General features: G+C 45.2%; 1 protein-coding gene across 6 annotated transcripts in view; it reads right to left on the bottom strand.

Moving 5' to 3' along the window:
* The window catches only part of ripor2 (RHO family interacting cell polarization regulator 2), an 83697-nt gene extending 60510 nt beyond the window's left edge, over positions 1-23187 (bottom strand). For 2 of the 6 annotated variants that reach the window (XM_014178276.3, XM_045709824.2), the window contains exon 1: positions 22790-23187. In XM_014178276.3, coding sequence (XP_014033751.1) covers positions 22790-22874 — 85 coding nt within the window. In that variant the 5' untranslated portion in view covers positions 22875-23187. Of the gene's footprint in view, positions 1-5920; positions 6191-22789 lie in introns of those variants that run through there. The other 4 variants (XM_045709825.2, XM_045709827.2, XM_014178278.3 and 1 more) reach the window with 3 other exon arrangements.
* Positions 23188-24600: the final 1413 nt, after the last annotated feature.

Raw genomic sequence — 24600 nt, 5'->3', positions numbered from 1 at the left:
TTGCCTTTTTTACAGCATAGCAAAGATTAAAAATGTTTGTGAAACTGCTTTATCCGACATGTTGTGGTTGCGTGAGGCTTGGAGCTCATGGAATCAGTAGCTTTTATACAAACACTCAAACAGCCAACAGAAGCAGGACCTGTCTTATTTCTGTAGATATACAGTACCAGTCAAAAGTTTGGACAAACCTACTCATTCAAGGGTTTTTCTTTATTTGTACTATTTTCTACATTATGAAATAACACATATGGAATCATGTAGTAACCAAAAAGGAGTTAAACAAAAATGTAGAAAATAGTAAACAAAACCAAAAAACCCTGGAATGAGTAGGTGTGTCCAAACGTTTGACCTGTACTGTACAGCCAGGCACATTTAACCATTAGGCTCCTCCTCTCCTCACTTTTTAGACTTTTAAGGCAAGGCCTGTTTTCTCGTCTCCTCACTCCCTGCTGGCTCCGCTGCATAGTTCTCAACACCAATATGCTGGTTAACTTTGCTATTATGCACACAGCAACATGGTCTAGAAAAAGGTGCCAATTCAACAGCGCACTGAAGTTTCAGAACCGCATATCCAACGCGGGAGAAAGCGCATGTTATAAAAATATATATATACACACACACACACACACACACACACACACACACACATATATATAGGTGATTTTATTTGTATTATTAGTGTTGCACCATTGTTCATAGATAATATAACCATATACAATTTCAGTAGCACGTCTTAGAACGATGGACTGTGACATCCCCACGGCCTCCACAATGGATTAGTCCACTCAGACAGGCACCAATCAGACAGGTGTCTTGTGCTCCATGAAAAATGTTTTGCGACTGACTGCTCGACTAAAGAAATATTGGTCCACCAACAGCCTGTCGACCAAACAATCGACTAGTCGACTACATGGGGTCAGCCCTAGAGTGTGGAGTTCATTAGTTCATAATGTGGGCCATTAAGTTTGCTAGCTTTGCCTCAGGATAAACACACACACACACACACACACACACACACACACACATACACACACACACACAGTACATCTGTCATAGAACAGCTGTGTGACAGCCTTCCGGATGGAAACTACTGGAGAAACAATCATTCTTGTTATCCGAAGTACAGTATACTCAGCCTTCATCTGAAATGGCACCCTATTTCCTATATAATGCACAACTTTTGGACCAAAATCCTATGGGTAGTGCAAGGGGAATAGGTCAACCCTCTTTGCCACCCAATCCCCCTCCTTATAGCAACACGCAATGGCCATGAAGACAGATGATGTTATCTTTTTTATCCAACCTCTCCTCCGGCTCCCAGCTGTTCACAACTGGGGTTGAAATTACAAAACAGAAAAACAAAACATCCATCTTATCAGTTTATGTCTGTTTATTAGAACGCTTAATACCGAAAGAGGTCATGCTTTCTACTGAACCATCAAAATGGGCAGGGACAGGGGTACAACGGGTGGTCCCAGTGGTGTGAACATCTGGTTCAGAGGTAAGCGCCAGCGACAGTGTGTGTGTTCCACTGCTGGGCCTCAATGGACTCTAGGGATTAAGGGGGAAGACCCCCCATAGGGCTGCACTGACAACACATATCTGCTCAGAGACAAGGGAGGAGAGGAGAGAAGGAAACCCCCTGTCCTCATCCCTCCATCTCTATCCTCATCTAGGGCGTAGGGAGAGGAGGGACGGAGGGGGAGGAGGGGATGGAGGGAGAGCCCTAGGGTGGACCAGTAGCCTTTCACTCCCAACACCTGCCAGCCCAGCCTGTGAGGGTCCAAAAGCAACACACGCACACTCGTGCCAACACACACACACACACACACACACACACACACACACACACACACACACACACTTTACTAGTTAATAGAAGACTTCCATTGCTCAGGCTATCCGTTTAGTCACACATCATTGCTGCTTACTCATGTAGACTTTACACATCAATAAGCTTTATAAAGACCCAGATATACTGTAAATCAGGAGCTTATATTCATGCAAAGACCAGGGTGCATATTCATAAACCCTCTCAGAGTAGGCATTCTGATCCAGAATCAGATCTCCCCCGTCCATGTAATCTTACTCTGAGACACTTTATGAACACTGATGACTTATAAACATATTCATAAAGAGTAGTGATACTGACAGAAACACATACAGTAGGTCTCTCTGACCCAGTTCTATTAGAGGTTGAACACTAGCATCACTGTACTGCCATCCATGACTTTACAAAAGTCGCTAACGCACTCTGGTCTATATGCCATGGTTGACGCCATCGCTTGATGCTAACAAGCTGGGGTGAACTATGGATGACCGTGATGATTTAATTCAGTCCTCCCTTCTCTGCAGGCTGGGAGGAAAAGTGGTGGGAAGGGGGAGAGAATATATCCACTCTCCCTCACACACGCCTCGTCCCGCTGGGCCTAGGAAGGAAAAGCAGAGGGTAAAAGAGAGGGAGTAAACCGTCTTTCATCCTGCCTTCCCCTCCCCACCTCCCTCTCCTCTTCTGAGGAATATCTGATATTATCTTTCTTATCCAACTCCCTAAACCCAATCCCAATGTCCCGTCTTCTCCTCTCCAACCCAAAATTCCAACCCTCCTCTCCCCTTCCCTCCCTCTTACTCTATCGTCTCATCTGCTCCCGAGTGGCTCCCGAGTGGCGCATCTCAGTGCAAGAGGCGTCACTACAGTCCCTGGTTCAAATCCAGGCTGTATCACATCCGGCCATGATAGAGAGTCCAATAGGGCGGCGCACAATTGGCCCAGCGTCATCCGGGTTTGGCCGGGGTAGGACGGCATTGTAAATAAGAATGTGTTCTTAACTGACTTGCCTAGTTAAATAAAAGTTCAGTAAAAAAAAGAATGTATCACAGCTGCTCCTCCGGTGGAATATTAAAACATTCCCTTTCTCATTTAACTCCCACCTCTATCCCATCCCTCCCAATGTACAACCTCCCCTCTCCCTCTCCCTAATTTAGATTAACATCCCTCCCCATTCCTTACCTCCCCTACTGTTTAAGCAGCCCCTCCAGAGGAATGTCAAAAAATCCCTTTCTCAAACTCACTCCCCCCAGAAATACCTCTACCCCTCAGGGATGCCTCTGTCATGGAGGGACGTGTCAGGACACGAGAGACAGGCCAGAGGAGCGATAACAAGACAGGGGTAACATCTCTGGATCAGATAACCCTGATAAATAAAGCCAGGTCAGGTCACTGTAGATCCTGGAGAAAACTTCACTGATTGATTGGGAGAAGCCTGGATGAAACCTGGTTTATGAACTATAGACTTAACACAACAACAGAGATGTGGTCTGAATCAAGAACAATAACTTTCATTCCTGAGATGAATATTACAATTGAGGCTGTGGTTTGAAATCTTATTTCTAATTTAAGGAATTTGGAAAGTAACAATTGAGCTTGGGTAGGTCCAGTTTGGCACCTCCTTTCAGGAACTAGAGATTTGGAGGACATTCTGGGAATCAGTGTTCTCTCCCAGCTGAATGTTCTCTCCCAGCTGGGCATCCTTACAACACTGCTGGGCACCATGTCTGCTACAATCCTTATGAAATGACTATCAGCTGTGAAAACTAAAAGACACTCCTTTTTTAAAGAATGCAAGGCCAACAATTTCCTAAAAAGTAAGAACCACACACATATGGAAGCACACACCAGAGCACATGCACACACACAAACTGCTCCATGCAGAGAACTGAAAGTAGGGTGTTCTTGAAGAGCTCAGTACAAAAAGTAAAATGTCATCGTACTGAGTTTTTTATGCCACCTCTTGTATAATCTTCTGAGTGTTAAAACACTGAGTGTTTCCAGTTTCCTGCTAATCTTTCACCTTGACCTTCATCTTTGTATTGATTCTCTGTGCTTAGTGGGCTACTGATCACACACACACACACACCAACACAGTCACACACAGTCACACACAGTGCTTGGTGTAAGCTACTGATTACACCATTAGAGACCATACAAAAGAGCTGAGGACTGAAGTTCCTTGCAGAAATCTATGGCGTCACACTCCATTGTGTTCAGGAGCCCTGTTGTGTTGCATTGAGCAGAAGAACACAGTGAAAAACATGCAATGGTTTGTCTGAATTCACTCCAGACCACAATGCTATAATAATTTAATTAATCAGGAGGACTTAGGGAGAAAGAAAGAAAGAGAATGAAAGAAAAAAGAAAAAAGAAAGAAGTGAGAGAGAGAAGCAGGAAAGAGAGAGTGAGAGAAAGTGAAAGAGAGAAAGCGCTGGAAAGGCTGTGAGAAGGGGACTGGGAACTGGGACTGTGTCTGGCAGCAGCCATGCTGGCTGGTTTAGGCCTTGGCATCCTGCTTCTACCCTCCCATCATCCTGAGTCTTACCATCAAACAGCTTAATAAAATGAATATGGCCTGGCAATGGAGCAAAGCACTTCAGTTTAACTACATCAGAGCAAGCCGTTCTCCACAGAGAAAACACTTTAACCTTAAAGCAACTTTCTCAAAACAGTACATGCAGCTGGAGTGAAGGGCATAGCAGTGGGCTATAGGATGGTTTTTACAATGCATTCTAGAGAACATGACATTTACATACACTCCTGACTGAATCATACCAGGACAAGCAATATGAGGAAGGACAGACCTGTAGTAACCTGTGTTATCGCATGGTACTACTTTTGATTGTCTATTCTATTCTATTACCGCATGGTTGTGTTGTGAGAGAATGCAAAGAGTAAATGGATAAGATACCGAATCCTTCCACCAACCCCATAAAATGATGAATGGGCAGTGATCTCTAGCCTTACAACTGGTTTATAATGTATACTGTATCCGTCACTATCTATTCTTTACTATCTATTGTATCTTAGCCGCTCTGTCACTGCTCACCCATATATTTTATATATTCTCATCCCATTCCTTTACTGGATTGTGTGTATTAGGTTTTGTTGTGGAGTTGTTAGATATTACCTGTTAGATACTGCTGCACTGTCAGATCTAGAAGCAGAAGCATTTCACTACACTCGCAAAAACATCTGCTAACCATGTGTATGTGACCAAAACAATTTGATTTGATCTAGTAAACAAAGCCCAGTTACTGAATTTGACAATGGCCTAATGCCCCCTGACCTCTCCAAAACCTGCAGGAGGAGTTCTGAAATCCCTGCTTGCTGACCCACTTCACTCAGTCCATGAGAGTTGAGTTGTGTGTGTATGTGTGTGGGTCCTTCTCGCCTGTCTACAACACGTTGTGAATCACAATCCCACACACACACACACACACACACACACACACACACACACACACACACACACCTCTGGAGCAACTCTCCACTTCTATTCTCGAATCGCAAAGAGGACATTTAAACCTATTGTCCTAAATCCCAACCACTGCGCTCCACACCGCGGCTCTGTGATGAGGACATTCACATCACCACGGATCACGATGACGCGACCCCTGTTGTCGAAAGCAAATCGAGAGAAAGTGGTCGACAAACCCAGGAGGAAACATGTTTACCGAGACGTCAAGAGAGACTCAATTATGATCCGTTTAGCCTCACGATATCGCGGACAGTATCAAGATCGTGGAGTCTATCAATTAAATCAAATTCCAAGGCATTTGATGTTGATATGAACAAAATGGTTTTATAGATGCATAAAATTATTTGTTTTATTAAGGCAAAATAAAACACCTACATAATGTAGTGTTTAGTTGACTATTTCTTTAAGTGTGTATCACTGTAGTTTACTAAGCCACTGCCCTACTAGAAGCCGTTCTCACTCAATCTGTACTCCGTTATTATTGAATAAAGGTGCAAAGTGATCTTGCCTACTCATCGAGCTCGCACACTGCTCTAGCTAAAAAGATAAGGAACTCTCAGACAGATGTCTTAACTAGTCTAAATACACGAGAGCGTAAATCTACTCACCTCTGGAAAAACTTACTTGAACTGAATCCTATGTATTGTCTGTTAACTGCGCCGCTCCATCCGTGCATAAAGAAGAAGCTCCGCTTTCCAACGTGAACTTTTGGTCCACTGGATCACTAAAACAATTAATTCGACAGTGCTTTACGGAAATTGTCTTTCCTGTCTACCTTATGAACTATATATTTTTCACTTGGGCATTATTCCTAATGTAGCAAACACAGGCTACACAGCCCCACGCTCGTACCGAAAATCATGTGTATTGCAGTTTAGGTTTGTAGCGCTCGCCCTGACTAACGTTGGACCAATGAAAAGGCAGAGTTGTAACAGTAGGCGGAGCCGTTTCGTGCCCTCACAACACCACAGGCGAGGAGTTGGCATCCCTGCAGTGCCATCCGCATTCGGCACTAGTAGTCGGCCACTGCTGTTCGTACATGCCAACCGGGGCGACAGACTGGGGTAAATCCCGTGTCTACCCACTGTATTTGCACAGCGGTCACGGTATGAACTGGCTCTTCCATTTTCACTGCCCCTAACGACAGGCTATGAAAACTGATTCAGATTAGCAAAGGGGTAGCAGCCTATTTGAAGGCTAGGCTACATGGGCCCTATTTAGGTATGGAGAGTGGTGGATTTGAATGGCAAAAGGTTATTTATTCTGTATGGATGAAAAATAATATGAATATAATCGCTGAAGCCATTACATTGCCACAGATATTAACTTTACTTTGAACATCAATCCTCCTCAAGGACAACACATATTATTTTCAGAACAGAACTGAAGATCAGGGGCATGTCCAATTGGCCCCACTCAGATGAATTTGCCTCAAGACTGGTTACAGAAATTGCATTAGGCAGACAGCAAACAACAAATAAATGAAATGAAACCAGGGACAGGACAAACAAGTTAATCCCTATACCTTAACTGCAGTTAGGCCTAATGGACTGGAGACACACTACAGCATGGCACAGGCGTGTCACGGCCTTCAACTAACTGGCCCTTACTATGATGACAGGCCAGATATGGTTGTCGTAATCCAGCGCTGCCAACTTGATTGGCATCCACCCTTGATTGGTTCCAGTACCAAGGGCGAGTGATGGGCAGAAAACTGACTGTCTGATCGGATCAATCAGTCTCATTTTAATACAGAGGAAGGAAGGAACTTTGTAGTGAAGGAGGAGTCGTTGGATATCCTTCCCTTGTATCCATTTCACTGCATTGTGTATTTTATGTCCTTTATGTACCATGATCATGATACCAATTAAAGTTCAAACTTGATTTAGAGGGTAAGCAACTTTTATATGAGCATAAATGAATTGTACCAACTGCCATTGTCCTGGCACAGCACAGCAGTATTCAACATGTTTTTATTTTCCCGAGTGATGGAGCGGTCTAAGACACTGCATCTCAGTGCTAGAGGTGTCACTACAGACCCTGGTTTGATCCCGGGCTGAATCACAACCGGTCATGATCGGGAGCCCCACAGGGCGGCGCAAAATTGGCCCAGAGTGGTTAGGGGATGGTTTGGCCGGGGTAGGCCGTCATTGTAAATAAGAATTTGTTCTTATCTGGCTTGCCTAGTTAAATAAAGGTAAAAAAAGCTCTGTTCTGTGTGATAAGGGGGTAGAATGAGGGGATAGAAGGCTAACCCACACACACAACCCTCTCTCTCTCTCCTCTCAGTACTCAGATAGACAAACTCAGTAACACTTCCTGACTTACCAACAAAATCACAAGCACACACACACACACACACAGTTGGTATCTTCCCTTTGACATCATTCAAGAACATCTGCTGTTTAGGTTCCTGAAACTAAAATCAAATCCAGCAAAATCCTGAAAAACATACCTACTGTATAAGTATTGTCACTGCTGGGAGGTGAATACTGTTCAGAGGATATGAAAAACATACATATAGACGGGTTAGCTGAGAACGTCGCGAAAACTGGGCACTCGCTTCAAAGGGACAGAAGGCCATGTATTGGTATGGTCCTGGATGGCTAGATTGCTAGCAACAATGACAATAAACTGCCATGGGAAATCATAAGAGGCTCGTTTCATCTTGTTCTTGATACCATGTCTTGTTTTGAGGTGTTTTGACTGGTGTCACGTCTATGCTAATATGGCAAACCATTTTAGCTAGCTAGCTAACCAACAACTGTAACGATGTATTTGAGAGACAAGTGCTCATTGTGCAACTTGATTTATGTTCTCAATCAAAATTGGAGACTAAATATAGTTAACGTGTTATCAATCTAAGCCAACACAGTCTGTTTTTCCCTGTAGTCGCACACTGCGCACGTGTCGGTTTTGTTGCTGAACAACCAACCCATCTATTAGTATTGTCACTGCTAGGCGGTGAATACTGTTCAGAGGTTGAGGTGATGTAAATCTGTCATCCCACCGTTGTGTCTATATGAACACTGTATTCTGTAAACCTCTGTGGTTTCTCACTCAGGCAGGCAGTGTGTTTCAACCTGCGGCTACAGAGCACAGACCCCCTCCATAGTAGCATTCTCTCCTCTCCTCTCTCCTCCTCTCCTCTCAGCTGGCTTCCAGTTCATCCTGTAATTGCGGCTAGCTGTCATCAACAGCCCCCGACCAGCAGCTATATTTACTGGAGAACCAACAAACAGACCCAGCAGCCTGGTAGAATCACTTAAAGGAGCCGCTCAGATTAGGAACCAGAGCCATGGGTAGAAGGATTAGAGCCAGGACTGGTCACAGATCAGTCTGTGTAGTAGGCCAACAGGAGTGTTGAGAGGTAGCATAATTTCTCTGGTATGCTATTAGGCTAGTGTCAGGTTATTGGGCTATGCAAGTCGGTCAAAAGAGACTGTTAGGTGAAGTGAGCTGCTGTCTGGCAGTAGGGGAATGGGCTCTGGCCGCCCACCTCCCAATAGTTTTTACTAACCTCCTCCCGGTTTCCCCTCCCCTCCAAGCCGCGCTTTCCCTCTGGTCGTGACGAGGCAGAGGATCCTCCTTTTCTTGACGTAACGTGGCATTTAACTAACAGCCTCCTCTTCCTCGCTGGTTAGGCTAATTCACACAGCAGAAGGTAATGTTACGTGGGACCACCTCTTTAAGACGTTTCAGCCGACACCCTTCATACACACACACCCCTCTCTCACTCCCTTGCAACCGTTGCACTTGTGAACACTTACATGGGGAGACTCACTCGGACATACCACGTGACGGGGGGCAGGGTTAGAGAAGGGTGACACATGAGGGTGAGAGTGGAAGTGGGACAGCGAGGAAGGGATCAGTGGGACAGGGAGGGTTAGGGAGGGAGGGATCAGTGAGAGAGGGAGGGTTAGGGAGGGAGGGATCAGTGAGAGAGGGAGGGTTAGGGAGGGATGGATGGATCAGTGAGACAGGGAGGGTTAGGGAGGGAGGGATCAGTGAGAGAGGGAGGTTTAGGGAGGGAGGGATCAGTGGGACAGGGAGGGAGGGATAAGTGAGACGGGGAGGTTTAGGGAGGGAGGGATCAGTGGGACAGGGAGGGAGGGATCAGTAAGACAGGGAGGGTTAGGGAGGGAAGGATAAGTGGAACAGGGAGGATTAGGGAGGGAGCGATCAGTGATACATGGAGGTGGACAGGGAGGGAGGGATAAGTGATACATGGAGGTGGACAGGGAGGGTTAGGGAGGGAGGGATCAGTGATACATGGAGGTGGACAGGGAGGGTTAGGGAGGGAGGGATCAGTGATACATGGAGGTGGACAGGGAGGGAGGGATCAGTGATACATGGAGGTGGACAGGGAGGGTTAGGGAGGGAGGGAGGGATCAGTGATACATGGAGGTGGACAGGGAGGGTTAGGAAGGGAGAGATCAGTGAGACAGGGAGGGAGGGATCAGTGGGACGGGGAGGGTTAGGGAGGGAGGGATCAGTGGGACGGGGAGGGTTAGGGAGGGAGGGATCAGTGGGACGGGGAGGGTTAGGGAGGGAGGGATCAGTGGGACGGGGAGGGTTAGGGAGGGATCATTGAGACAGGGATCAATGGGACAGGGAGGGAGGGATCAGTGAGACAGGGATCAATGGGACAGGGAGGGAGGGATCAGTGAGACAGGGAGGGTTAGGGAGGGAAGGATAAGTGGAACAGGGAGGATTAGGGAGGGAGCGATCAGTGATACATGGAGGTGGACAGGGAGGGAGGGATCAGTGATACATGGAGGTGGACAGGGAGGTTTAGGGAGGGAGGGATCAGTGGGACAGGGAGGGAGGGATCAGTAAGACAGGGAGGGTTAGGGAGGGAAGGATAAGTGGAACAGGGAGGATTAGGGAGGGAGCGATCAGTGATACATGGAGGTGGACAGGGAGGGAGGGATAAGTGATACATGGAGGTGGACAGGGAGGGTTAGGGAGGGAGGGATCAGTGATACATGGAGGTGGACAGGGAGGGTTAGGGAGGGAGGGATCAGTGATACATGGAGGTGGACAGGGAGGGAGGGATCAGTGATACATGGAGGTGGACAGGGAGGGTTAGGGAGGGAGGGAGGGATCAGTGATACATGGAGGTGGACAGGGAGGGTTAGGGAGGGAGGGAGGGATCAGTGATACATGGAGGTGGACAGGGAGGGTTAGGAAGGGAGAGATCAGTGGGACAGGGAGGGTTAGGGAGGGAGGGATCAGTGGGATGGGGAGGGTTAGGGAGGGAGGGATCTGTGGGATGGGGAGGGTTAGGGAGGGAGGGATCAGTGGGACGGGGAGGGTTAGGGAGGGAGGGATCAGTGGGACGGGGAGGGTTAGGGAGGGATCATTGAGACAGGGATCAATGGGACAGGGAGGGAGGGATCAGTGAGACAGGGATCAATGGGACAGGGAGGGAGGGATCAGTGAGACAGGGAGTGTTAGGGGGGAGGGCTCTGTGAAATATGCAGATTGCTGTTGAGTCTATGGTTACATTTACACCCTACTAGACACCATAGTAATGGAGGCCATGTACAGCAATGTCTCAGGGCTATTTTACCACCCTGGAAATTGCCTGGTTCATTGTAAGTATGAGGGAATACCTCCTTGAGTCCTTTAACACTGAACCACTTCTACTGTGCAGAGTGAAGTGTGTGTGTAGGGCAATGTGGATAGTGGGGGGTCTAGCACCTGCGGCCTTTAAAATTACTTTCAGACTTCACGCAACCATATGGCTGTGTTTGTGGAAGAAAGCATTGTGGAAGCTTGTTCTGTGTATGTTTTCTTTTTGGGTGGGTAGCAGTGAGACAGACACTGCTGTTCAGCCTCAGTCAGACATGGGCAGATTATAGGGCTGTCATGCCCTGTAGCACAGTTCCTTTGGTGATAATGACAGGGCTTTGACTGCTGCAGCTAGGCCTACGTCCAGCCCCCAAGCACCAGCTTTACTGTGGGCTGGTAGGAAAGGAACCTGTTGGCTCCAGGTGTTCCTCTATGACACACAACCCACCAGCCCTAAGCTACCTACAAGGCCAGAAGCAAATAAATGGGATCCACCTATCACAGAATGTTCTACCCATCACAAATGATATTTCTATGATCATTTTCTCTCCCTCCCCCCAGACTGTGCAGAGAGAGAAAAAAGAGACGGTGGGGCATCTCACTGGCTCCAAGCTTGTGACATACTGTAGTTCCATAGAAAATCCATTCAATGTTTTATTTGAACTGCACTGACTATGTCATAACAACGTGACTTGTTGTGTCAGTGAAACATCTCTCACAAGCGTGTGACTTACAGCTCCATAGAAAAGAAAACATTCTACTCCCCGTTTTTTCCCCATTCCATTTTTGTTGTTCTGCTTCTGTAGAAAGACAAACAAAAAGACGTGTGTTTGTGGAAGAAAGCCTTGTGGAAGCTTGTTCAGGCTAAACTAGGTCAATGGATGCAACTTTCATCAACAGAGAGCAGAAAACGCATTGTAGTATGCTAGCTAGGGCTAGGCTGCCCCTGTAGAGTGACCAGAAGGCAATGTTTCCCATTCCTCTGCCCCCATACACTGTACAGACAGTCACATTTTTTGGGGGTAGGTTAGAGTCTGTAGGTGAGAGCATAGAAGTTCAAATTGGCTTCGACCCCAGCCCTTCGGCAGAGAGAGGGAGAAAGGGAGAAAGAGAGAGAGAGAGAGAGACAGAGTGTGTGTGTTCCCTGGGCCTGGAATGGTGTGTCATGAGCTGGCTTGACCTAGGACTGACTCAATATAAACCTCTTCCCCTCTCCAACTCCTCCCACCCTCCTCCCTCTCTTCCCTACCCTCCTCCTCCCCTCTCATCCTCCTCCTCTTCTCCTCCTCCTCCTGCTCTTCCCCTCTCCTCCTCTTCTCAATCCCTCCTCCCTCTCCTCCTTCCCCCCTCCTTCTCACCTTCCTATCCTCCTCCTCCCTCCTCCTCTCCTCCTCCCACCCCCCTCCCCTCCTCCCACCCCCCTCCTTCTCTCCTCCTCCCACCCCCCTCCTTCTCTCTCCCCTCCCCCTCATCCCCTTCTCTTCCTCCACTCGTCTTCCCCTTCTCCAACCCACACAGGGCTTACAAGGCCTGACCTCTGTCTATTTGTAAACACACACCTTCAAACACACACTCACTCTCCAAAAATGTAAGGACAAACACACCATGCAACAAAGCACACATTCCTCACAATGTTCTAAATCATGTCCATGGGACTGAGAGTACAAGAGGCAGCGTGGTATGGAATCTTCTTCTTTTTACCACAAAGTACAAGCCACTCAGTAAACATTAGTGTCTTGTGCCATTGTTCCTCAGTATTGGGATACTGGTACTAGTTGTGCCAGACAGTGCCACACACAGAACCCTAATTGTTCCTCTCAGTTGTCAGATGCCCAAAATATCAGCGCTCTCTGATTCATGTCCAGGGCAAACCAAACCATGCCACTCGGAGGCACAATGTGATGATTGAACGCATTGTGTTGAGACACTGGCAGACTTCATAATGTTGAGACCCTGCTTCAGATCTAGAGACTTCATAATGTTGAGACCCTGCTTCAGATCTAGAGACTTCATAATGTTGAGACCCTGCTTCAGATCCAGAGACTTCATAATGTTGAGACCCTGCTTCAGATCCAGAGACTTCATAATGTTGAGACCCTGCTTCAGATCCAGAGACTTCATAATGTTGAGACCCTGCTTCAGATCCAGAGACTTCATAATGTTGATACCCTGCTTCAGATCCAGAGACTTCATAATGTTGAGACCCTGCTTCAGATCTAGAGACTTCATAATGTTGAGACACTGCTTCAGATCCAGAGACTTCATAATGTTGAGACCCTGCTTCAGATCCAGAGACTTCATAATGTTGAGACCCTGCTTCAGATCCAGAGACTTCATAATGTTGAGACCCTGCTTCAGATCCAGAGACTTCATAATGTTGAGACCCTGCTTCAGATCCAGAGACTTCATAATGTTGAGACCCTGCTTCAGATCCAGAGACTTCATAATGTTGAGACCCTGCTTCAGATCCAGAGACTTCATAATGTTGAGACCCTGCTTCAGATCCAGAGACTTCATAATGTTGAGACCCTGCTTCAGATCCAGAGCTTCATAATGTTGAGACCCTGCTTCAGATCCAGACTTCATAATGTTGAGACCATGAGTCCGTGGAGAGGAATCATGTATCTTTTACTCCCTCCTCCTTCACCTCGTCAATCATTACAGAGAGAGAGAGGTAGGAAGGGAGGGAGGGTGTGTATGTGCATACATGTGCGTTTGTGTATGTGGGGTGTGTGTGTGTGTTTCCTGTGTAATACAGTACTACCTCAGTGGGCTCAGCAAGGCCCCTGTCAGGATACAGTTTCCTGGGTAGCAGTAACACAAGGCAACAAGACATGTCTAGACAAGGAGAGGCACAGAGAATAAATGGATTTGTGAAACTCAAACCTGCTTCTTGCGTCGCTGACCCTGCCTGAGTCGCTGCATATCACAAGTTCTAGCACGCACAAGCACAACTTACTGGCTCTTGTTGGCTAAAGTAGTACACACACTGAGATACCTTGTGGTTCACAGTGATATATTTGTCCTCTGTTTAACCCTGCAGGCTGTTGCAAGAAAGCTGCTGTGTGTACTGTAGTGGGCCATTTTCTATAGGTGACAACATGGTGGTTCCCCCGGGCAGCTGTGTCACGTCGAGTAGTGTTTCACAGATGCACCGCAGCAAGGGTTGAGCTCATTGATCTTCATTCTAGCAATGCCCTCTGGCAAATGTAGAGGCTGGTCTTAGGCACAGGTGAACAAGGCAAATCAAAGCTTGCCTTAACTGCACACTGGACTACACCTGTTTTGTATGGAAGGTGTGATATAAATAAAAATTGATTTGAACTATGTGGAGCTGTGCAGCTCAAGTATCATTGTGGCAGCAATAGCCTGCAACAGAGGATCTACACACTGCATGCACCACTCTGCCTGATCAAGGAAGCGATGACCGTGGAAACGAGGACTGTGGAAGCAAGGACCGCAAAAACGAGGACCGTGAAAGCGAGGACCGTGAAAGTGCGGACCGTGGAAGCACAACGAGGCATCTGATTCGAGGAGAGACGACTAGACCAGGTAGTGAAACAGTACTACAGGACCCAGATACACTACTACTGTATAGGCCGACAAGGGGCTTTCATAAACTTCCCTCCTCTCGCTGAAGTGGTACCTTTCTCTGGGTTTTCTGCCCCTCTTGACCCAGTTTCCAAACACTGATTTATTTCAACTCTCCTCCCCTGCTAACACTAGCTCTTCATCTCGGTCCACCTCGGACCCCTTCTCGGTTACATCATTTCCGGTCAGAACTCACAACCATGGCTCTTTGGAACGTACAGGCTCAACACTTTCCTCAGTCTCCTCACAGGCAGCTAGTCCTTTGAATAACTTATGAAGCTCACCCAAAGAAGAAAAGAGTCAAAGGCGTCCATTGTGTGTTATTTTAGTCACAATTGCGCTGTTGTGCTGATGCCCTTTTTTCTGTTTTCTTTTACAATGCCTTCAGAAAGTATTCATACTCCTTGATTCGTCCACATTTTGTGTTACAGCCTGAATTCAATTACATTTTTACTCATTTAGCAGACGCTCTTATCCAGAGCGACTTACAGTAGTGAATGCATACATTTCATACATTTTTTTTCCGTACTGGTCCCCCGTGGGAATCGAACCCTCAACCCTGGTGTTGCAAACACCATGCTCTACCAACTGAGCCACAATTGTTTTTGCTAGATTTTCTTCTCACCCATCTACACACAATACCCCATAATGACAAAGTGAAAACAAGTTTTTAGAAATGTTTGCCCATTTATTGAAAATAAAATATATAAATATCTAACTTACATACTGTAAGTAATCACACCCCTGAGTCAATACTTTGTAGAAGCATATTTAGCAGCGATTACAGATTTAATATGCCTTGGTTAAGTCTGTATCAGCTTTGCACATCTAGATTTTGGGATTTTCTCCCATTCCTCCTAGCAGATTTTCTCAAAAACTGTTAAGTTAGATTGGTAGGGGCCACCATCAGCAATCTTCAAGTCCTTCCACAGATTTTCAATGGGATTCAAGTCTGGACTTTGTCAGGGCCACTCAAGGACTTTCATATTCTTGTTCTGAAGTCATTCCAGTGTTGCTTTGGCTGTATGCTTGGGGACATTGTCTTATTGGAATGTAAATCTTCGCCCCAGTCTAAGGTCATTTGCACTCTGTATTTGGCACCATTCCTTGTTCCCTCTATCCTTCCTAATCTCCCAGTCCCTGCCACAGAAAAGCATCCAAATAGCATTATGCTGCCACCACCATGTTTCACAGTAGAGATGATGTTAGACAGGTGATGAGCTGTGCCTGGTTTTCTCCAGACATATCACTTTACATTCAGGCCAAAGAGTTCAGTTTCTGTCTCATCAGACCACAGAATATTTTGCCTTATGCTCTCAGAGTCTTTCACATGCCTTTTTGCAAACTCCTGGCGTGCTGTCATGTGCATTTTTCTCAGGAGTGGCTTCCATCTGGACCACTCTCCCATAAAGCCCAGATTGGTGTAGTGCTGTAGAGACTGTTGCCCTTCTAGCAGGTTTTCCCATCTCAGTTCTGTCAGTGTAGTCATTGGGTTCTTGGTCACCTCCCTGACCAAGGACCTTCTTGCCCGGTTTCTCAGTTTGGTCGGATGGCCAGCTCTAGGCAGAGTTTAGGTAGTTCCATTTTTTTCAATTTGCCAATGATGGAGACCACTGTGCTCTTGAAAACTTTTAACACTAGAAATAGTTTTATACTCTTCCCCAGATATATGCCTCATCACAATTCTATCTCGGAGATCTACAAACACTTTCTTGGACTTCATGGTATAGTTTCTGCTCTGACATGCACTGTCAACTGTGGGACTTTACAATTTAATTTCTATTTGTATTTATTATGGATCCCCATTAGCTGCTGCCAAGACCCTCAGACCTCTACTCTACTACCACATATTCACAACACAAAATCCATGTGGAAGTGTGTATAGTGCCTATGTTATCGTGTTTGTATGCATGTGCCTGTGCCTATGTTTGTGTTACTTCACAGTCCCCGCTGTTACATAAGGTGTATTTGTATTTGTTTTTTTAAATCAAATTTTACTGCTTGCATGAGTTACTTGATGAGGAATAGAGTTCCATGTAGTCATGGCTCTATGTAGTACTGTGTGCCTCCCATAGTCTGTTCTGAACTTGGGGACTGTGAAGAGACCTCTGGTGGTATGTCTTGTGGGGTATAGGCAGAGTTACAAAGAAAAAGCCATATCTCAGACTGGCCAATAAAAATAAAAGATTAAGATGGGCAAAAGAACACAGACACTGGACAGAGGAACTCTCCCTAGAAGGCCAGCATCCCGGAGTCGCCTCTTCACTGTTGACGTTGAGACTGGTGTTTTGCGGGTACTATTTAATGAAGCTACCAGTTGAGGACTTGTGAGGCATCTGTTTATCAAACTAGACACTCTAATGTACTTGTCCTCTTGCTCAGTTGTGCATCGGGCCCTGCCACTCCTCTTTCTATTCTGGTTAGAGCCAGTTTGCGCTGTTCTGTGAAGGGAGTCGTACACAGCATTGTACGAGATCTTCAGTTTCTTGGCAATTTCTCGCATGGACTAGTCTTCATTTCTCAGAACAAGAATAGACTGAAGAGTTTCAGCAGAAAATTATTTGTTTCTGGCCATTTTGATCCTGTAATTGAACCCACAAATGCTGATGCTCCAGATACTCAACTAGTCTAAAAAAATAAAAAATAAAACGGGCCTTCTTTAATCAGGACAACAGTTTTTAGCTGTGCTAACATAATTGCAAAAGGGTTTTCTAATTATCAATTAGCCATTTAAAATGATAAACTTGGATTAGCTAACACAACGTGCTATTGGAACACAGGAGTGATGGTTGCTGATAATGGGCCTCTGTACGCCTATGTAGATATTCCATTAAAAATCAGCCGTTTCCAGCTACAGTAGTCATTTACAACATTAACAATGTCTACACTGTATTTCTGATCAATTTGAAGTTATTTTAATGGGCCAAAAATGTGCTTTTCTTTCAAAAACAAGGACATTTCTAAGTGACCCCAAACTATTGAACGGTAGTGTACGTTTTTCCAGCAACAGACTCTGATAGATAATGTCAAAAGCCGTACTGAAGTCTAACAAAATAGCCACAGGTGGACTCCAATCATGATGTAGTGACATCTCAAAGATGATCAAAGGAAATTGAATGCACCTGAGCTCAATTTGGAGTGTCATAGCAAAGGGGTGTGAATCAAGTCGGAAGTTTACATACACCTAAGCCAAATACATTTAAACTCCGTTTTCACAACTTCTGACATTTAATCCTAGTAAACATTCCCTGTCTTTGCTCAGTTAGGATCACCACTTTATTTTAAGAATGTGAAATGTCAGAATAAAGGTAGAGAGAATGATTTATTTCCGCTTTTATTTCTTTCATCACATTCCCAGTGGGACAGAAGTTTACATACACTCAATTGGTATTTGGTAGCATTGCATTTAAATTGTTTAATATAGGTCAAATGTTTTGGGTAGCCTTCCACAAGCTTCCCACAATTGTGGCCCATTCCTCCTGACAAAGTTGGTGTAACTGAGTCAGGTTTGTTGGCCTCCTTGCTTGCACACACTTTTTCAGTTCTGCCCACACATTTTCTATAGGATTGAGGTCAGAGCTTTGTGATGGCCACTCCAATACCTTGACTTTGTTGTCCTTAAGCCATTTTGCCACAACTTTGGAAGTATGCTTGGGGTCATTGTCCATTTGGAAGACCCATTTGCAACCAAGCTTTAACTTCCTGACTGATGTCTTGAGATGTTGCTTCAATATACCCACAAAATTTTCCTACCTCATGATGTCATCTATTTTGTTAAGTGCACCAGTACCTCCTGGAGCAAAGCACCCCCACAACATGACGCTGCCACCCCCGTGCTTTACGGTTGGGATGGTGTTCTTCGGCTTGCAAGCATCCCCCTTTTTCCTCCAAACATAACGATGGTCATTATGGCCAAACAGTTATATTTTTGTTTAATCAGACCAGAGGACATTTCTCCAAAAAGTACGATCTTTGTCCCCATGCGCAGTTGCAAACTGTAGTCTGGCTTTTTTATGGCGGTTTTGGAGTAGTGGCTTCTTCCTTGCTGAGCGGCCTTTCAGGTTATGTCGATATAGGACTCGTTTTACTGTGGATATAGATACTTTTGTACCTGTTTCATCTGGCATCTTCACAAGGTCCTTTGCTGTTGTTCTGGGATTGATTTGCACCTTTCGCACCAAAGTACGTTCATCTCTAGGAGACAGAACGCACCTCCTTCCTGAGCGGTATGACGGCTGCGTGGTCCCATGGTGTTTATACTTGCGTACTATTGTTTGTACAGATGAACGTGGTACCTCCAGGTGTTTGGAAATTGCTCACAAGGATGAACCAGACTTGTGGAGGTCTACAAATTTCTTTCTTAGGTCTTGGCTGATTTCTTTAGATTTTCCCATGATGTCAAGCAAAGAGGCACTGAGTTTGAAGGTAGGCCTTGAAATACATCCACAGGTACACCTCCAATTGACTCCAATGATGTCAATTAGCCTATCAGAAGCTTCTAAAGCCATGACATCATTTTCTGGAATTTTCCAAGCCGTTTAAAGGCACAATCAACTTAGTGTATGTAAACTTCTGACCCATTGTAATTGTCATACAGTGAATTATAAGTGAAATAATCTGTCTGTAAACAATTGTTGGAAAAATGACTTGTGTCATGCACAAAGTAGACGTTCTAACCGACTTGCCAAAACTATAGTTTGTTAACAAGAAATTTGTGGAGTGGTCGAAAAATGAGTTTCAATGACTCCAAACTTAAGTGTATGTAAACTTCTGACTTCAACTGTCAAGGAGATATTTCTGTATATTATTTTCAATACATTTGCAAACATTTCTAAAACAGGTTTTAACTTTGTCATTATGGGGTATTGTGTGTAGATGGGTGAGCAAATTATTTTGAATTCAGACTGTAACAACAAAATGTGGAATAAGTCAAGGGGTATGAATACTTTCTGAAGGCACTTTACATAAGCCTTCCTCATGCTGACAGCTACCACTGATTAATTGGCCCATAACCACACAGCTTTAAATCACACAGTTACACCCTAGGTGCGGACATGCACATACACACACACAACATAGGCGCAGACCCACGGTCATGGACACACACACACACATACATAGGAACAGTAACACACACACACACACACACAGACACACAAACAAACTGGACCCTATCCACACATTTCTTTTGCTTGATTGAATTAGGTTCAAATGAAAAGATAATAATAATAATAACAATAATAACAAAAAATAACAATAACAACAATTATGAGCCTTATAAAGAACAAAGTTAAGTTGAGCTGTATGGTAAGCTGTATTGTAAAGTTAAGCTGTATTGTAAAGTTGAGCTGTGTTGTAAGCTGTATTGTAAAGTTAAGCTGTATTGTATCTCTGATGAAATAGAATATTGATTTAGGAGCACGTTTTTCAGGTTTGTTCAGGGGGTTTTAATTCAAGAGAAACTGTGAGAGAGAGAGAAAGAGAAAAGTGAAAGAGAGAGGGAGCTCTGAGGCACTGTTCATGTATTTATCCCTCTATAGTAGTACAGAACTCTGACAGTTCTGCTGCCACACTCACCACTGCAGGGAAAAGTACCACCTTAGTCATCATTTACTCTATGGCAGCCTAGGCATGATGAGTAAAATAAATCCATTACTCGTTTACACAGAGGTGTAAGAGCACTCCTGTATTGTAAGGCTCCCCTGTCCTCTCCCTCTCACCATCCTTCTCCCTCTCCAATAAGACAGAACAGGACAACACCTCTGGTAGTAAGTATACTGTTGCATTATGGTGGGAACAAGATGGTCATTACACCTGGAAGTAACTGTATCATTACAGAATGGGAAAGGGGGATACCTAGTCAGATGTACAACTGAATGTATTCAACTGAAATGGGTCTTCCACATTTAACCCAACCCCTCTGAATCAGAGAGGTGCGGGGGGCTGCCATAATCGACATCCACTTCTTCGGTGCCCGGGAAACAGTGCTTTGCTCAGCAGCAGAATGACAGATGTTTACCTTGTCAGCTCAGGGATTTGATATAGCAAGCTTTCGGTTACTGGCCCCACGCTCTAACCACTAGGCTACCTGCCGCCCCACTAGGCTACCTGGAGACAAGATGGTCATTTATGTAGTGAATATAGTCTCTCACATACTATTTTTATTTAGAGCAAAGTGAATAAAATCTTTGAATATTATTCGCATTGAAAACACTACCATATATATAGCTCTGAACCTAAATCCAAAGAGCCAATTAATTTGAAATGGTAAGCAATCTATACTGAAACCTTCAATAGAGGAGAGCCAAGAATAAATGCATCTCTTTGATTGGACGCTCTGTTGCCGAGTGAAATGTGGAAGAGTCTACTCTGAGTCTACCTCCTGAATGCGTGTGTGTGTATATGCGTGTTTGTGCGTGTATGTGTGCGTGCGTGTGTGTTTATACCTCCTGGCTGTGTTTTTCCACAAGGAAAGAAGGTAAATTACCATTGACTCGTTTCATTTAGTGTAAAGTGGTTCAACCAACCTAGACATTATCATACATGAAATAACTGACATAATGCACAAATATGAATCTACGAGTACCCTGCATATTGTTTACTATGGATTGTATGCATGTTTCTAAAAATACTATTGCAACTGAACTGACTATTATAATGTCCTTTTTATATATTACCATAATAAGCATTGTAATGGTAAACTAGTTTGCATATGAGTTTTCGATAGTTGAAGTGGAATGGTTCCTATAAAATGGATGGAAGACTTAAGGAAGAGAAAATGATTTCACCAGCTGTCAGTTCAGTTGTGTTACTTTCCCTGGACGACTGTCCAAAAAACCCATTCACTTTATAATTCAATTCTCCTACCATCATAGTGGAAAGTCAAATTCAATGCATGTTATGATTATATTGGTGTTTTATAAAAACAAGACAGTAAAATAAATTACCAGTTAAAATACTCTCTTGTGGTACATAATGTTTGGTTTAAACATATGCGAGTTATACAAGAACACCCACACAAGACTCTGAGGCTCTCTCTGCTGCCTACTAAAAAACAAGCAGACTGAGGCTCTCTCTGCTGCCTACTGAAAAACAAGCAGACTGAGGCTCTCTCTGCTGCCTACTGAAAAAACAAGCAGACTCTGAGGCTCTCTGCTGCCTACTAAAAAAACAAGCAGACTGAGGCTCTCTCTGCTGCCTACTGAAAAACAAGCAGACTGAGGCTCTCTCTGCTGCCTACTGAAAAAACAAGTAGACTGAGGCTCTCTCTGCTGCCTACTGAAAAAACAAGCAGACTGAGGCTCTCTGCTGCCTACTGAAAAAACAAGCAGACTCTGAGGCTCTCTGCTGCCTACTAAAAAAACAAGCAGACTGAGGCTCTCTGCTGCCTACTGAAAAACAAGCAGACTCTGAGGCTCTCTCTGCTGCCTACTGAAAAAACAAGCAGACTGAGGCTCTCTCTGCTGCCTACTGAAAAAACAAGCAGACTGAGGCTCTCTCTGCTGCCTACTGAAAAAACAAGCAGACTCTGAGGCTCTCTCTGCTGCCTACTAAAAAACAAGCAGACTGAGGCTCTCTCTGCTGCCTACTGAAAAAACAAGCAGACTCTGAGGCTCTCTGCTGCCTACTGAAAAAACAAGCAGACTCTGAGGCTCTCTCTGCTGCCTACTGAAAAAACAAGCAGACTCTGAGGCTCTCTCTGCTGCCTACTAAAAAACAAGCAGCATAGAGACGCTGCAGAAAGGGAATTATGCAAAACCAATACATTTTAACCTCTATGTAACCTTAAAAAATGTAATTCTCATTTACTAGTTATTCACTGGTCAATATGATCATGCAGGCATGAAACCATCCAAGAAAACGTTGTCACAGTCACCTCAGCCCAAAGACACGCTGAACTGAACCTCTTTTTTCCACACTACACAGATCTTTAGTGTCAGTCACCACGTCTACGGCAGTGTGTGCCCTGCCCACCCAGCCATGACCCCAGTGCCCCTCCGTCTGTCCCCTTCATGGTGCCAGTCTCAACCCCTTACAGTCCAGTGTGCCTCCCCCACCCACCCCCATGTAGCACCAGGAGCACCACCCACCCATTCATCTAACCATCCATCCATCCACCCACCCAACCAACCATCCACCCACCCACCCAACCATCCATCCATCCACCAACCCAACCATCCACCCAACCATCCACCCACCCACCCACCCACCCATCCATCCATCAACCCAACCCAACCAACCATCCATCCACCCACCCATCAACCCAACCCAACCATCCATCCACCCACCCAACCATCCATCCCTCCTACCATCATAGATGAAGACGTCCTCCATCTCCTCACGCATCACTTCATTTAGGTCATCCTGGTCCTCTCCAATGTCGGCAAAAGCCATCACTTCTTTTCCCCTCGTCTTTTTTCCCTTCTATTTTTCTTCTCTGGGTGATTAAGGATCGGTTGGTTTGTTTCTGGGCGACTCCAGTGTAAAATTGAATCAGCGTTGTGTGGCCTCTTCTTCCTGCTCCGGGCGATGGCTGGTCGCTCCCTGTCAGGAATCAGATCCAGGCTGAGCAGAGAAGCCAGGCAGGCAGACAATGACTGAGGGCTTCTCTTCTTCTGACTGATCACTCACACACTGCACCAGGGTGAGTGTGTGTGTGGGGATGGATGGACAGGAGTGTGTGTGGAGACTGACGGACAGAGGGGAGTGTGTGTGGGAAGCCCTCACGACTACCACAACCAAGTTTCATCAACACAAATGATTTCATCATTTCCTTTGTGAAACCGAGAGAGAGAGTGTTGGAGTTCAAGTACACTTGTGTGTGTGTGTGTGTGTGTATGGGCGGACATGCAGGAGCACTGTTCAGTGAGTCAGCCCAAGTGGCTGCTGATTAGCTGGCATAATTAGCTGCTTTATTTTGGGACAGCGGGGACATGAGGTGCTAGGTCCCTCTGCCTCTAGTGTGTGCGTTTGCGTGCGTGTGCGTGTGCGTGTGTGTGCGTACATTACAGACTCTGAGGTGTGTGTGTGCGTGTGTGTCTGTCTCACCGGAGGTGATCATGGGATTGCTAACTCTACTTCTTCACTTGGCCCTCATCATCTAAAGGTGCCACAGAGATGTGGGCGGACGGCAGTGGCTGCTGGCAATGTTATTATACTTCCAACATGCATATTCAAATCAACAGATACTGTGCTGTGATTACCTACGGTCGTACAGTATGCACTGCAGCAGCGACACAGATCTAGGCCTAAACAGAGACCTACGTAAAAAGTTTACTTTAACTTTCTCAAACTCAGGGTCAAGAAGTAAAATTATTAGACCCACACAGTGTCCATAAACTAGTATTGTTGGTAGATTATTGTGCGTGCTGGGTTTTACTGTAGTAGTCCCTCATCAGCATTCCTGTCCACTATTCCAGTTTGATTGTCTTGGAATGACGGCTTCCTGTCCACTATTCCAGTTTGATTGCCTTGGAATGACTGCTTCCTGTCCACTATTCCAGTTTGATTGCCTTGGAATGACTGCTTCCTGTCCACTATTCCAGTTTGATTGCCTTGGAATGACTGCTTCCTGTCCACTATTCCAGTTTGATTGCCTTGGAATGACTGCTTCCTGTCCACTATTCCAGTTTGATTGCCTTGGAATGACTGCTTCCTGTCCACTATTCCAGTTTGATTTCCTTGGAATGGCTGCTTCCTGCTTGGGAGGCATATACTTGTGTCCTTCCTCTCCATAAGGGAATGGGTTAACTGGAGCACACAGTCTCTTCCTCATACTCCTCTTCCTGTTCTTCTTCAGACTCCTTGACTTTTTCCACATTTTGGAACGTTATAGCCTTATTCCAAAATCTATTAACTCATTCCCCCCCCTTCAATCTACACACAATACCCCATAATAACAAAGCAAAAACAGGTTTTTAGATTTTCTTTGTAGAAAAAAAAATTATATCATATTTACATAAGTACTCAGACCCTTTACTCAGTACTTTGTTGAAGCACCTTTGGCAGTGATTACAGCCCCAAGTTTTCTTGGGTATGACGCTACAAGCTTGACACACCTGTATTTGGGAGTTTCTCCCATTCTTCTCTGCAGATACTCTCAAGCTCTGTCAGGTTGGAT

The sequence above is a fragment of the Salmo salar genome, chromosome 27 (genome assembly GCF_965601325.2).
Source record: "Salmo salar chromosome 27, fSalSal1, whole genome shotgun sequence".
NCBI classification, from domain to species: Eukaryota; Metazoa; Chordata; class Actinopteri; order Salmoniformes; family Salmonidae; genus Salmo; species Salmo salar.
Note: the sequence above shows the minus strand (reverse complement) of the source record. Positions and strands in the feature narration are given on the sequence as shown.